Here is a 14956-nt window from a genome sequence, read left to right on the forward strand (position 1 = left end):
AAGTAAATAAAGGCTTTTTAACCCTTTACTTACTGGGCTAGAGGGGGCGTGAGAGAGCGGGGAGGCAGAGAGATAGGTAGTGCCAGGCATACAGCTCTGTATTCCTGGCACTATAGTATACCTTTAATTACATGGTTTGAAAACTTGATCTACTTGTGAAAACAACAATATGTTACCTGCAATGCCTTTACCTGCTGTTATGAGAGACTAGTAATAGTTGATAATCTTATAAGACTCTCTGTCATGTATCCCATTACACATATTTTATAATAGGGAAACAGAGAGACTCATAATTTCCTTAACGTCCAGGCAGGGAATCATCGATTTTATATACATATACTGTGGGTATATATTTATATTTTTTGCATAGCTCATATCATACTCCACATAAATTCCAGTTCTTAATAACTTTCTATCATTGTGTTTTTTCAGGTCGTGTATTAATTTGTGCCAGTGATGATCGAACATGCGCACAACTGAGAGAATACATTGCAACTGGAGCAGAGAAACTGTTAATGAGACTTTACAACAAAAGTTTTGTAAGAGATGAGAAAGCTGCAGAAGTGTGGTTGAAGAGCCGAAAAACTGCCAAGGTTAAAGAGGGTACCAAGACTGGGAAAGCATCCAGAGCCAAGAAGACAAAAGAAGGTGCCACAAAACAGAAGAAAAACTGTAAAAACACCGAGCTAACTTTAACACAAATGATAGGAAAACGAGAAGAGGATGATGTGGGAAAGGAGGAGGAAAACAAATACAACGAAGAAAGCATTAGTCAGGAAAGCAGTGTTGAGGAACCAAAGTTTGAAGACCTCCAATTGAATTTGCCTTCAGACTCTTGCTATGGGATTTTGAAGGAACCGCTCACTGTTATTCATCCGCTACAAGGCTGTACTGACCCTTATGCACTCACAAGGGTCCTGCATGAAGTGGAACCAAGATATGTAGTCCTCTATGATGCAGAGCTCAGTTTTGTTCGCCAGCTTGAAATTTACAGAGCAAGTAAACAGAAACCGCTAAGGTAAGCGAAAAATGTGTTCTAAGCACATAGACACACAGAAATAGTTCAGCAGTGTTTACTGCTGATAAATTGCAAACAAGGACATTCAACATCTCGGGGCCCTATCCTTGTATTATCATAATCCTAGTAAATCAGGTCTTGTCAAAATTAGTTGTCAAAGTTTATTTATTTTTTTTTATTATTATTTTTGTGTAACCTATCAAGTATACATCTATTACAAAATACTAAGTTAGCTAATTTTGGCAAGTCCTGGGGTAAAGTTTTATGAAATAAATTACGTATTCCTGCCAGGGTTTAGACATACAGAAGAAATAGAGATTACATTCCTTTTGTTATTTTGGAGGGTGCACTACCAGTGGCCTAAGTTGAGCTTTACCTCCTCACTGTTTGACTTGATATACTAACAGGGTTGTGTATTAAAGTAAGAATTAAAATAGAATTTCAAATGTAAGAGTACCCAAACTGAAAACATAGGGATTTGACCTTAGATTTGACATTCACATTGAATTCTCAATATAGTGAATAACCCCGGAGGTTTCTATCCAACATCTACAGGGTTCCTTTTATCATTTGACCGACCTTTGTACTAAGCCACATTGGTTCCAATTTGCTAATTTCATATTTGTTTCCCAATTGAGGTATAGATCTTACTAGCTTTTCATACCACGTAATACAACCCACAAATCCGGGGTACAATTAAACCTGTTGGACCTTTTACTGTATGTTCAGAACATTTTCCAGGATGATTTTCTATATACAACTTCTTCTTAGATCACATTTTCACCACCAAGGAATGTTCTTCTTTGACTGACCATTGAGCTGAATGTGGAGTGACTCAATTGTTTACTTTGGAATGAAGCCGTTCCTTCCTTTCCTTTTTCTGTAGGCTCTTTTTGGTCATTAGTGTTATGTTTCTCCTCTTTATTTTATTTCTGATTTAGATGGATATACAGGTCAATTGATCAAGCTATTTTTGGAGTTCTTTAAATAAGGAAACTGGTAGCCCATGTTATGTGCTTATTTTAAAACCCTTTGATTCTCCTACTCTTCTTTCCATTTCTCCTCCCCTTTTTTCAGTTTCCTTTACCTTGATACTTTCTCATAGCTATTTCCTCTTGGTCGTTTTGCAGTCTTTCCTCGTCTATTATATGTTACTGCAGCTTGGCTTTTTGTGACTGTACAATGTTATTGTGTATTGTGCTTGGTTGGAGAGCGTGATAAAACATTTTATATTACACTTGCTTGTTTTAGCCGCATAGGTGACGCATCACTTTGAATTCATAATATTTTTATCATGGAGCAGCAAAATAAAGTTTAAAAAAAATAATAATAATTTTAACTTTTTTCTTTAGCCTGGTGCCAACGTCTTATATATATGTGTATCATCTCTGTATATACACATTTAGAAAATGATGCTATTGTTTTGTTTTTTAAATCACATTTCTATTGTGATGGTGACAAATAGTACAAGATAAGTAATACCAGCACAGGACAATTCAGTTAAGCGAGTTAGAGACCGCGTACGGTAAGGGCCTAGCTGCTAAGAGTAATCATCACATTTTATAGTTCTAAAAGTAAGGAGAGTAAACAGATGCATAAGTATATCGCAAACAGGAATAGTAAATGATGCAAGGCTGAAGGCATGAGTGTGGTGCCACCCCAGACGGCTCCAGAGATGAATGTCCAAGATACAATGGGACATAGTATGAAACATAAAAACATAACATGAAACGTAAAACCATTCATAAAGGAGGTGGGGGGGAGGACATGCCACTATGAGAAGATGTGCAGAATGTTCATCTCTAGGTATTCAGCCTATGCCTGCTAAGGGCAGGATGCAGGCCCCGAGAATGTGGTGATTTGACTGGCTTAGTTGCAGGGCTGTGGCAGTACCCAGGTAATAGGGAACCTCTGCTCTTTCTACTCTTCCCTCCATGCTGCTTCATGCTCAAGGCTCTTGCTGGCTCTGAATGTGCCCAGCTCCGATGCAGGCTTATACCCCGCAACCCTGGTGAGCTGTCGGCGCTGTTTCTTCCAGCGCCCATCGCTACAGATTGGATCTAAAGCCGTCGGGGGGACTCCCAGGTGAGTGGCCGGATGGGGCTTGGGGAGCAGGCACATGTAGCCAGGGAGACCGCTACTTCCAGAAGTCATAGAAGATTTTATCCAGCTTGGACATCACTTTGTCAAAGTAGAGCTGGGGGTATGCAACATTTGCCATGTTAAGCCTTGTGGAGAGTTGTCACTACTTTCGGCAGTACCACACTTCCCAGGTGGAGTGAGGGAGCCTCCAGAGTGGGGACCGAGATCACCCCCAACGATCCACAGTTGGAGTAGCGGGGCGCCATCTAGATTTTGCTGGAGATCAGCGTGAGCTAGTTCGGGAGATTGGCCACCTCTCCCTACAGCAGCTCCTGATAGGCCTCACTCCATTTAGCAAAGGACTCCGTCCTGGTGGCTGCAAATGATCACCAGGGACGCCCCTAGGTCGGTCAGTTGACGTTGAACACACAAACTGCGCAGCCAGACCCAGAAAGCGAGCCGGGGTCACAGGTAAACGTCTCAAAGTATAAGATTCACTTGGAGCACCATGAAAAGGCATCCATCCGCCATCACAGTAGGGCCCTGCCCAACCTGTTTTGTTTTTTAAAATTCCTAATAATGGTATTTTTAAACTGTTATAATGCATCTAGTGGAAGTAGAATATTTTTCTTACTGTTAGAGTAAAGTGGGCTTGGTTAGCAGTTTGGTTAGATCCATTTTGCAGACAGAGGCTCATTAATAACCACCCTTGAATGCAGGTAGAGTTGAATACTGGTGGGAGCAGGGCCTTTGCATGTCCATACTGATATGAATAGTAAAAGGCAAGAATGTAAGCAGAGCAGGCCCTGACAAGGGTTAGCTGTATTAGAATTGCACAGATATTGTATAGCTAAACAGACCAGAAGCAAGTGGATACCAGCTCGACGTGCAATCTTCTTCATTTTTTTTAAAACATTTTTTACATTCTTTATTTTGACGTGCATGAGGGTAACAAGCATTCTCGCTATGCCACGACAGTAATAGCGAGATAAGAATAAACAGTACGACGTGCAATCTTAAACACATTAGCTTTGAGCATTTTAGAGGCTTGACTAGACTAGGATGGACAGGATAAAAAATGTGTGATAAAAGTACTGGCCATGGAACAGACTGGTTGCACCAGAAACATAAGATACACTAGATGAAACCAAACTGCAGGAATACCGTATGTGCCCTTTTGCACTTAATGCTGCAATGTAAATGTTTACATTGCAGCTCTTAGTCTGCCCTCTGTGGCTTTCTAACAGACAGCCACTAGAGGGCTTCTGGAATCCAAACTGACTTTTGGTTCGTTATCTGACACTGGACGTTCTCACGGACCTCCAGCGTCAGATTTTCCCCATAGGAAAGCATTGAATATACTTTCATATGGGGAGGTCTAATGCGCGTGGCCATTGCTGCGAATGCGCATTAGGGCTCCCCGGCTGACTTCAGGAGCGTGGGCGAAGACTGAGCAAGCGCGAGGGACATCGCCGCTGGATTCAGGTAAGTGGTTAACCCCTTCTGCCCCGAAGGAGGGAGGCACTCCAGGAGCCTATAGTGCCAGGAAAACAGGTTTGTTTTCCTGGCACTATAGGATCCCTTTAATATTTAACTTTCCTCTTACTTTGTTGCAGGGTGTATTTCCTTATCTATGGAGGTTCCACTGAAGAACAGCGCTATCTCACTGCCTTGAGGAAAGAAAAGGAGGCATTTGAGCAACTTATTAGGTAAATGTTTTTCTCTAAATGTGCAATGCAAGGTAATTATAACCAGTAGTATGCGGGTACCAAAAAACGGTCAGTTGGAATTTCTACATTGTATGTCAAATCTCCTAGTCATTTTTCTACTCATATTTTGTGAAAATGTTTTGCCTTGTTAAATGCATTACCCAGTTACAAATGTGTAGCAGTATTTCATAAAGTAAAAGATTTTCTAAAAAGTGCAGCAGGTCCTTTATTCCCGATTTCATTTAGATTCATTATATCTAATAGCATTCTCATGTTATTGCTTTTCAAAGGAGGTCTCGTCTCATACCTGTCAAGTGTCCCCATTTAGGAAAGACTGTCTTTATTTTGGGTCCAAATTCCTCTGTCCCTCTTGTCTAGGAGATCCAAATAGTTTTATTGTCTGAGTGTATAAAATGGCTCCACAACAAAAAAAACTCAGTAATGTGTCTTTAAACTACAATAAATGCTTAGAGCAAATGAAGACTCAGTATTGAATGTTTCTTGGTTTGTGGATTGAGGCCTAAGGGTTTGCGATGGGGATGAGACACCGTTATATGAAGGTATTTACATCTAGGAGGGGCAAAGGAAGGCGGCAGAGAGGGGGTGGCTAGAGTAAATAAATGTTACATACAACTGAAAAGTTTACCAACCAAATTCAGTCCCCCTAAATATCAATAACTGTGTACATGAAATATTGGTGGAATACATTCAATGAGAATAACACGGAATAACTGCATACAGAAGGTTACTGTGGCAAACTACAGGTAAAATGATGACATTGTTATAGTAAAAATAATAGTACAGTGACAAAGGTAGAATAGATGAAATGCAGTATCTTCTAAGCTTCAGTCAACACGTGGAAGTTGCAGGGAGATGAAAGTGAAGAGAGTCAGTTTTGCATGTTTGTGGATTGAGAGCTGAAAGATTGACTTTTAATGGCATAAATTGTTATTGGTAAGTCACCCGGATTTTCTCAGACCAACCCGGTCTCCGGCCACACCCCTAAAATGAAAGTGTCCCTTTTTGTCCATTTCAAATGTTGGGAGATATGCTATCTACAAAATGACATTTTGTTCTGCAGACTTCCACCAAACCCCCTTAAAAAAACCAAAACATTAGTTAAAGGGATACTCCTGGTACCAATACAACTTTAATACATTTTACATACTTTGAGCTCATTAATATGCTGTATTTTTTGCATGCTCAAATCTTTTTATAGTTTTTGCACAAAAAAATAAATGCTTTGCAGAATGCTGCACCATGAGCCTGCCTCTAGCAATGCCCCCTCATGCCAGAAATACTTCCTCATCAAATGTAAGAACACAGTCTCAGCCCCAACAGCACTGAGTAATCCGTTTTTTAATTCACAACCTGGCTGCAGACAGAGAAACTGCAAACGGTGATATCCTTACTACATGCAGGGGCCCCTGGGCAATATTAGGACCTGGGCCCCCTGCAGACATGTATGTATGTAGATGTACCGTGCATTGTGTTAGGATATGTGGATTCAGAATATATTTAAAGGGACACCGTATGCACCCAGATCACTTCAGCTCATTGAAGTGGTCTGGGTGTATATTTCCAGGTTCCTTAACCCTGCAAAGGTAAGTTTTTAATAAACTGTAATAATTACCTTTGAGGGTTAACTCCACCTCTAGTGGCTGTCTACCAGACACTCATTAGAGGGACTTCCGTGTTTTTAGGTGACTTTTGGTCGCCAAATTAACGCTGGTCCTCCTCACGTTATGCATCGCCTAACTGACGCTGGACGTAGCATGAGGACTTCCAGCGCCATGTAAAACCCCACAGGAAAGCATGATATATTCATTCCTATGGGGGAAACACAAATGCGATGCGCGTTGGGTCTCCCCCGCCGACTGATGTTTGCAGGAAGGAGCGGAGTCTGAACCAGTGCTGAAGACAACGGCACTGGAATCGGGTAAGTGAGAAGTGATTTTTAACCCCTTCTACGTGTGGGGTACTATGGGAAGCTATAGTGCCAGGAAAAGAAATTATGGTTTCTGCCCCACCTGCCAATCAGACATCAGTGTGACAAATATATTGACAGAAGAGAGCAGATGAAACCTTCTACTGAACAGCACATGCACTGTATTTGTTGATTACTCCTCCAGAAAATATGTCTGCCAGCAGGCTGGAGAGGAGATGAGTATCTCTTTCCTCTAGGAAATGTTAAAAATAGTATAACTTCATAATAAATTATACATTTATTGTTTTAAGCGTTGTACTCTGTAATGGTAAACCTTTCATGATCGATTCACTTTAAGAAAGTGGGGTTTTGTATTAAAATATAAATGTGTTCCTATCCATTAAAGATCAATGATGGCCTATGTCATCAAAACAATCTGATTCTTGAGCGATCCTACAAGGACAATGAATGTCCTACTCATGTAACTTTTATCTTGGAACTATACAGCTGATGGTGCGTAGGGCATTCAATACTTGCATATGATGTTTCAAGAACAGACTGCGATGATGTCTTTGATTGTCATTGCCATTAAAACATTTATGTTTGACTGCCAGTGTTTGTTTCCAGAGAGAAAGCCAGCATGGTTATTCCTGAAGAAAGGGAAGGAAGAGATGACACAAATCTTGATCTTCAGAGAGGTGTAACTGATTCATCATCCTCAACCGACACTCGCAAAGCTGGTATAATCTTCACAAGTGTTCCTTATGCTACTGAAGAATGTTTAGTCTTCTTTTTATTTTCAATTGCTCTCGGGACATAATAGGCTAGAATTGAAACCTATTTTTAAAGAATTATTTAGATCGCGCATAAAGTAAAAATATTTGTGCGTATGTACGTACGTACATCTATCTAGATATTGTAATAAGATCATTGCAAGAACAGTTACTCCAATGCTTTTTCAGGATGTTGATTTACAAAACCCAACTGTTTTTAACATCCACAATACTAATTTCTAATAAGAAATAAATGGAAGCAAACAAAAACTGACTCCTTTTAGGAGACTAACTAAACAGATATTTCCTTTCTAATGGTATTGGCCAGCTAAGCGGATTCCCAGTCATAAAACAATAATTAAACGGCACAACGTTTTTCTTACCACTTAGGCTCAGTTTCACACTCTGTCTGTGTCTGTGATCAGCAGCCTAATGTGAAAATCTCAGCAGGCTAAATAGAGCTGGACAGTGTTAATTAAGCAGCAGCTGAAACTGCTACAAGTATTAACACTAGAAGAATATGTATATAGATCTCAATCCTCAAATATTTATCCTACTCTTCTGAAACCGCAGGTGGTTCCCTTATTTACCACTATAATGTCTTAAAGCATAGAACTTAGTTGAGCTAACCATACAGATATCTTAGCCATAATTTTGTATAGTTCGTGTAAGAGATGCTCTATTTAAAATATATACATAATTGAGAATACAATATAAAATAAGGATTGTCTTGGAAGCCATAGATTTTGTCTTTTCGATATTTATTATATAAAAATATAAATATAGACATATAAAATCCATTATAGCAGAGTTTATATGATTAAACTAAATGCTTGCAGATATCATTAATAGGTTAACATACCCTTCTGAACATGTCATCATGTCAGCCTCTCTGTCATTTTAAGATGGAGCAGCGTCTGTCTCCAAGTCTCTCCTCCGTGTCTGAAAAAGTACACCTATTTATACCTTAGGTGTCGTCATTTTAGGGTCACCGTAGTTCATATATGAAAAAGTAACACTTCCTTTACTTTATTCATTTTAGGACCTCCTTTACCTTGGCAAAAATACAAGGCCATAACTAAAGTGTGTATACGTCATGGAAATTTTCCTGACTTAGTTCAAGATGGCATCTTAAAGTCTGAACATCCTTATCTATTAAGGTTACCTCAGTATATTACGTACTGAAAGAGTCGTAGCATAGCCTTGAAGCTTGTTTATGCGTTATTGTTATTGTAATTCGTCTGGGACAAAATGGCGCAAACATAATATGCACTGAGGTTATTGCTTAAAGAAACATCTATGAAAAACAATATGTTCCATTTCTAACACCTTGTCAGTTTGCAATATCTCTTAAAGACAAAGTACACAGTTTAAGAAATACAACATTTCATTCTAAAACTTGTAATATTTGCATTTGCCCATAACACATCAACAACGCAGAGATATTATATCCGCTGATTTTAAGTTTTCTTCAGTCCTGGTCCTTCCATCTTACTGGAAGTGCTATGCATATCCCATACTGTTCTGCTTATCAGGGATTCATGGAATATGTAGTTCAGATGTCTGAGTACGATCTTTATAAATTTGTAATTAAAGAAACTACTTTGAAAGTCATTAAGATGGTTTATGTAACCTCTATTAACTTTTTGTGTAACTTCTTTAAAGCTCTTTCAGTAGCTTTAGTTGCCTTTAATCAAGAAAGAAAAATAAAGTTGTGTATTTGTGTACTTGCAATACAGGTTCTCTCTTGTAGCCCATAGGTGTTACAATATCTACTGTGGTCGGGTTGAAGCTAACCTGGGAGTGTTGTGTTGATGGACATACAACTGCAGCATTTTTTGAAAATTGGAAATCAAAAAGGATATTGTTTTTATATGAAAAAGGAGACTGTTACTTTATTACTCATGATCATATGTAACTTGTTGCAAATTATACACTCTGTATTGTGTGCTCACTTTTTAATTAAACCTGTAACAGGTGTAATCTACCCATTCAATATTCTCCCTTTCGTTTTCTAGGTGGCCAGAAGCAGAATAGTGTCCAACACACTATCATCGTTGACATGCGCGAGTTCCGTAGTGAACTTCCATCTCTTGTTCACCGGCGTGGCATTGACATAGAACCTGTTACACTAGAAGTGGGAGATTACATCCTGACTCCAGATATGTGCGTTGAGAGAAAGAGTGTGAGTGACTTAATTGGTTCACTGAACAATGGACGTCTCTACACCCAATGTGTAGCGATGTCTCGCTATTACAAGAGGCCCATTCTTCTGATTGAGTTTGACCCCAACAAACCGTTTTCTCTCACATCAAGAAATTCTATTCACCAAGAGATTTCAGTGAACGACATCACGTCCAAGATAACTCTCCTCACTCTTCACTTTCCAAGATTGCGCATCCTTTGGTGTGCGTCTCCACATGCCACCGCAGAGCTATTTGAGGAACTAAAGCAGAACCGTCCCCAGCCCGAAGCTGCAACAGCAATGGCAATAACCGCTGACTCGGAAACCATCCCAGAATCTGAGAAGTATAATCCAGGCCCTCAGGACTTCCTTTTAAAAATGCCAGGAGTCAATGCCAAAAATTGCAGAGCCATCATGAATCATGTAAAGAACATTGCAGAACTGACAACTTTATCTCAGGAGAAACTGTCTGAAATTCTCGGAAATTCTAATAACGCAAAACAACTTTACGATTTCATTCACACGTCTTATGCAGAGGCTGTTTCTCAAGGGAAAGCTAAACGGTGATGTTTTGATATTTATAGTATATTTATACATACATCTCTATTTATTGGTTTGGTGTGTTGCTGAAATAGATCAACATGACAAGATGCAAATTAAAGATATGTCTGCTTGGAACATATGTTCTCTAAATCGTGGTACATCAAAGATTTTATCCTTTTGTAGAAAATTTGCATAATAAACTAAATGGACTTATTAACGTATGTCTTTATCCTCGGGTGACCCAAACCACATCTGCTTTTTGTGGTAATAGTTTGCTTGGATCTGTGCCCCTTGTATACCTGTAGATATAGCTGTGAAAATAATTAGAAACGGTCTGGTTATTTGCTAATGTGAATTTCAAATTTAAGGTAGCAGTACATGAAGAGAAGGCATAGCTGGTTTAGTTCAGTTCAGTTATTTTGACCTTAAAATTTAAATTCACTTTGAATTCTTACTTTTGTAAACAGCCGTTTGTGTGGCCGATATTGCTCGTCAGTATTTCTGCGTGGAACACACCAACATTGTTAATGAATGCATCTACATAACATATAACACACATTTATTTAAAGTAAAAATTAAAGGGGACACTTTAGTCACCCAGACCACTTCAGATCATTGAAGCGGTCTGGGTGCCATGTCCCTGTCCCACTTAGCCCTGCAGTGTGAATCAATGCAGTTTTTAAGAAACTGTAATAATTACTAGAGGGCACCTCCTGGTTGCTACAGACATTTGGAAAGAGGAGTCTGTCGGGCAGTGCCAACCCAAGGCTGAGAGACATTGGCGCTTGAATCGGTTAAGTAACTAAGGTTTTTTTTTTTTCTTTTTTCTTTTTTTAAGCCTTTTAGCTACTGGGGTAGGGTCAGGGCAGGTGCAGCCAGAGGACTCTTTAGTGTACAGATTGTTATTCCTAACACTATAGATCCCTTTAAGTATGTTTTGCAGTGAACACTTTGTATGAATTATTTAAAGACATTGAAACCTACTAAAATCTGTCAAACATTTGTGCTCTTTTATGTGTGGCTAATGTGTTGCCGATATTATATTTGGGTAGGTATAAATCTAACTTATATATTATGATTGGTTCCATCCCACCAACATCACCATCATAATGAAATGTAACTGCTATGTGCACTCTCCCTACTCCTATTTGGGAGCAGGGCATCTATATTCATAGTCCCAAGTGGTAATCAAACAAACCTGTATTGCACAGCCAACGTACTGTGCTGTAACCCACCCCAGGTGTGTCCTATTAAGGGTTAATAAGTGTGTAGGACTTCATAAAAATACACCTTTCTGTCTCATTTGAGACTTTGTCTTTTAGCTGAAAGCAACAAGATGCATTGTTAGTGGAGCACTCACCTAAGAGGTTTGCCTTGACATGACAGGTGAGCTTACACTTTAAAGCAGCTCTGTCACTGTCCAGGTCTTGGCTAAATTTGCAAAGACCTCAGACTGTGACATCACTGCTGGTGGTCCGGTGGCCATAGGGGACAGGAAAAGATAAGATTTCCTTACCTGAACCTGTCCCTCGTGGGCCCTGCCACTCTCTGTGCAGCCCTAGAGAAGTCCTAAAGGTGAGAGTTAAAGACCCAAGTAGGAAGTATTAGATGACTAGAAGATGAGCCTAACTGTAGCATTTATCATGGGGTGCAAAGGGGCCAGCTGGAAAGACCCGTAAGAGATGAGTGGTTATGGCCTTACACAAGCACTTTAGCTGTATCCAGTGTTCGGCAGTGGCAGATGAATGCTTTGTTTGTAAGATGGAAGCAAAAGGATTTAGTAATTGACTGGATGTGAGGAGGTAAGCAGAGGTTTAAATCTAAGAGAACGTCAAGGCAGCAAGGCTACTGGGTAGAGTTGATAGAAGTGCCATTGAATTGGTGGGAAACGACATGGGTAAAAAGGTTATTGAAGGAGGAAAGATGAGAAGCTCTGTTTGAGAGATTGAGTTTAAGAAAACTGATAATCCTATGATAAGTCAATGAATTGCCAGACTGCCGAAGGAGTATGCCAGAAAGCCTCAACCGTAAAGGATAAGTAAGAAAATATTCATTCGTTTATTCATTGATTTATGACGTGTGCAACATGGGCTCCAAGGAGAAGGGGCGGTGCAGGGGGAACAGTCTAACACATATTGTGACTACAATAACTTCATCATAGGCAGAGAAAACAATTCTTATTATGTTACAAACCTTTTCTATCATTGTGTTGGCTTTCAATTATTTAATAGCTAAACTAGAGCCTTTGGTGTCTTCCGGTGCCATATCAAGTATTGGTCATTAAATTCTGCATTAATTATGTATTTTAATTATTTCCTGGTAAAATATGTAAATTATACATTAAACGTAATGATTCTAATTTATGGTGCACAATTTAGATGCAGTGTACTGTGATTCCATAAATACCTAGAAAATGTGCTGATAGTGAGAGTGTCATCAGCAGGGCCAAAAAATGTGCATTTCTGGCGTTGTGGAAGATTTATTATATGAGGTGCATTTGTTATGCCATTTTACACTGTTGTAGCTTGTCACAGATGTGCAGTTTAGACTATTTAAAGCAAGTGGTGTATAGTATATGTATTATGTAGCTCTTTTTTTTTTTTAATCTATTGCGTTTGGTAAATGTCATTACATTTGTTGAACTAATAAAATATTTTCTTATTTATTTGTATATGTCATTGTGTATTTATTTTTTATTTTTTTGGTTGAATGTGTTCTTGTATTCATGATGGTATAATAGAAACCTGACACAGGATAACCATCTTTCACAATCATTTATGCCATGGCGGTATATGGTCACATGTAAGCCCTGTACAAGGAATAAATGCCAGGGGGCAGAGGTAAATAGTCTCAACACCCTATAAACCACTTTATGTGTAAGAGATAATGTAGGATTCTTCACTATAGTGAGAATTCAAAGTGAATTTCAAACTTAAGGTCAAAATAGTCAAACTGGACAAATTATCAGTTATACTTCCAGTTCAGTTACTTTGGCCTTAAATTTAATATTCACTTTGAATTCTCACTTTAGTAAATAACCCTTATTATGGTCCCCAGTAAGTTATTTCAAAGCATTACACTTAAAATCCACCATCAAATTCATCATGTCCCTATAGCATATAATATTAATAATACCTGTCTGAAATCACTCAAGTTCTTACCTTTTGTTAGCACAAAATACATACCAACATTTCCTGCCCACCTCCCAAGTCGAAGATGGGCAGCGGTCCAAGGAGCTTGGAGGACAAGGGGATCGCGTTGACATGTCTGCCCAGCAAAGAGGGTGGCCAGGTTGACTGACAGCCTGCCCTGTCACTAGACCAATACACTCCGTCTTGGTGCTAGTGCCCAGTCCCCTCCTGCATTTTAAAATCTCCCAGCAGATTTCAAACTGTGGGACAGGTCCCCAGAACATAAATTTAAAGGGACGGTTCCTTAAAATGTGTACTGTCCCACCAAATTTGTGACTTGGCATCTATGAATATGGGAAAGTCAGGCCCCTGACTTTCTCTTATAACATCATACAGACTGGCACTCTCCCCTCCCTGACCAGGTAGATGGAGACAGGACCTCTATGCAGATCCAATGTGAACATGTAGTAACTATACCGACAGAGCATAGGACTTTCTGGTGTACGCTGTTTGGTCGGGGTCCTGGGTGGCCATCTGGGTGGGCCCGGTTGTGGGCTAGGGTCTTATAGCCCCTGCCGGCTGTCCCTTGGCGGTCTGCCTGGCTGCCCACCAGGCTCAAGCTGTTTAAAACACATCTAGGAGAGGGCTGACCAGCACAGAGTGTAGGATGTTTCCCCTCCCCCCGCCCCCCGATTTGGCTACCTGCCTCTCGGGGCCTGTGGCTGGCGGACTGTCTATTCCCCCTCGCTTTAGATGGGAATCTAAAGATGGTCCCAAGGCGACCTACCACGTAAACTTAAATGTGTTTCAATCAACACTAAGGGCCTCAACACACCTATAGAAAGACATAATGTGCTCAGATGGGCCCATAGACAACAGGCCGATATCCTGATGATCCAAAAAACATACTTCACCACACACAAACACTTTCCTTTTAAGAGCCGCCACTATAATCGCACTTTTTTTTTGGCAAACTCCTTGGATATGAGAACAAAGGGGTAGCCATAGTACTGCACTCCTCTTGCCCCCTAAAGTAAATCCCTTATTTTGCAGACCCGCAGAGCAGATTTGTGATTATCACAGGTAAATTAGGTCTGAGGTCCTGACCTTTTTGTTCACTTTTCGCCCCTGCCTTGCCTGACCCCACCTTTTGGACGACCTTCACAGCCGTCAGCTCTATCACCCGCTCAGGGCTGCCATCAGAAATTTTGGGGCCCCTGACAAAGCACAAGGTCTGGCCCCCCCCTCCCCGACCCCTCCCTCCCGGGCCCGCCCACGCCCTACCTAGTCCGCTGACAATGATGCGGGACTGAATGTGGTGTGTATAGTGTAAGTGAATTAGAATGTGTGTAATGGATGTAGTGTTTGTGTGTATTAGATACTGTTTGTGCAGTGAATGCAGAGTGTGTTAGTGTAGCGGATGCAGTGTGTATAGTGAACGCAGAGTGTGTTTGTGTAGTGGATGTAGTGTTTGTATGTACTAGATGAAATGTGTTTAGTGGATGCAGTGTCTGTAGTTGATGTAGTGTGTGTATTAGACGCAGTGTCTGTGTATAGTGAATGCAGAGTGTTTCAATTTGTGGTGGAT

The 14956-nt window shown here is 40.1% G+C and overlaps 1 protein-coding gene across 1 annotated transcript in view; it reads left to right on the top strand.

The window, feature by feature from the left end:
• ERCC4 (ERCC excision repair 4, endonuclease catalytic subunit) overlaps positions 1–12302 on the top strand; it is a 40525-nt gene extending 28223 nt beyond the window's left edge. Inside the window, exons 8-11 of the mRNA XM_063430289.1 lie at positions 410–1018; positions 4717–4809; positions 7364–7476; positions 9528–12302. Coding sequence (XP_063286359.1) covers positions 410–1018; positions 4717–4809; positions 7364–7476; positions 9528–10261 — 1549 coding nt within the window. The 3' untranslated portion in view covers positions 10262–12302. The remainder of the gene's footprint in view (positions 1–409; positions 1019–4716; positions 4810–7363; positions 7477–9527) is intronic.
• Positions 12303–14956: the final 2654 nt, after the last annotated feature.

This window comes from Pelobates fuscus, chromosome 8 (genome assembly GCF_036172605.1).
Source record: "Pelobates fuscus isolate aPelFus1 chromosome 8, aPelFus1.pri, whole genome shotgun sequence".
In the NCBI taxonomy this organism is placed as follows: Eukaryota; Metazoa; Chordata; class Amphibia; order Anura; family Pelobatidae; genus Pelobates; species Pelobates fuscus.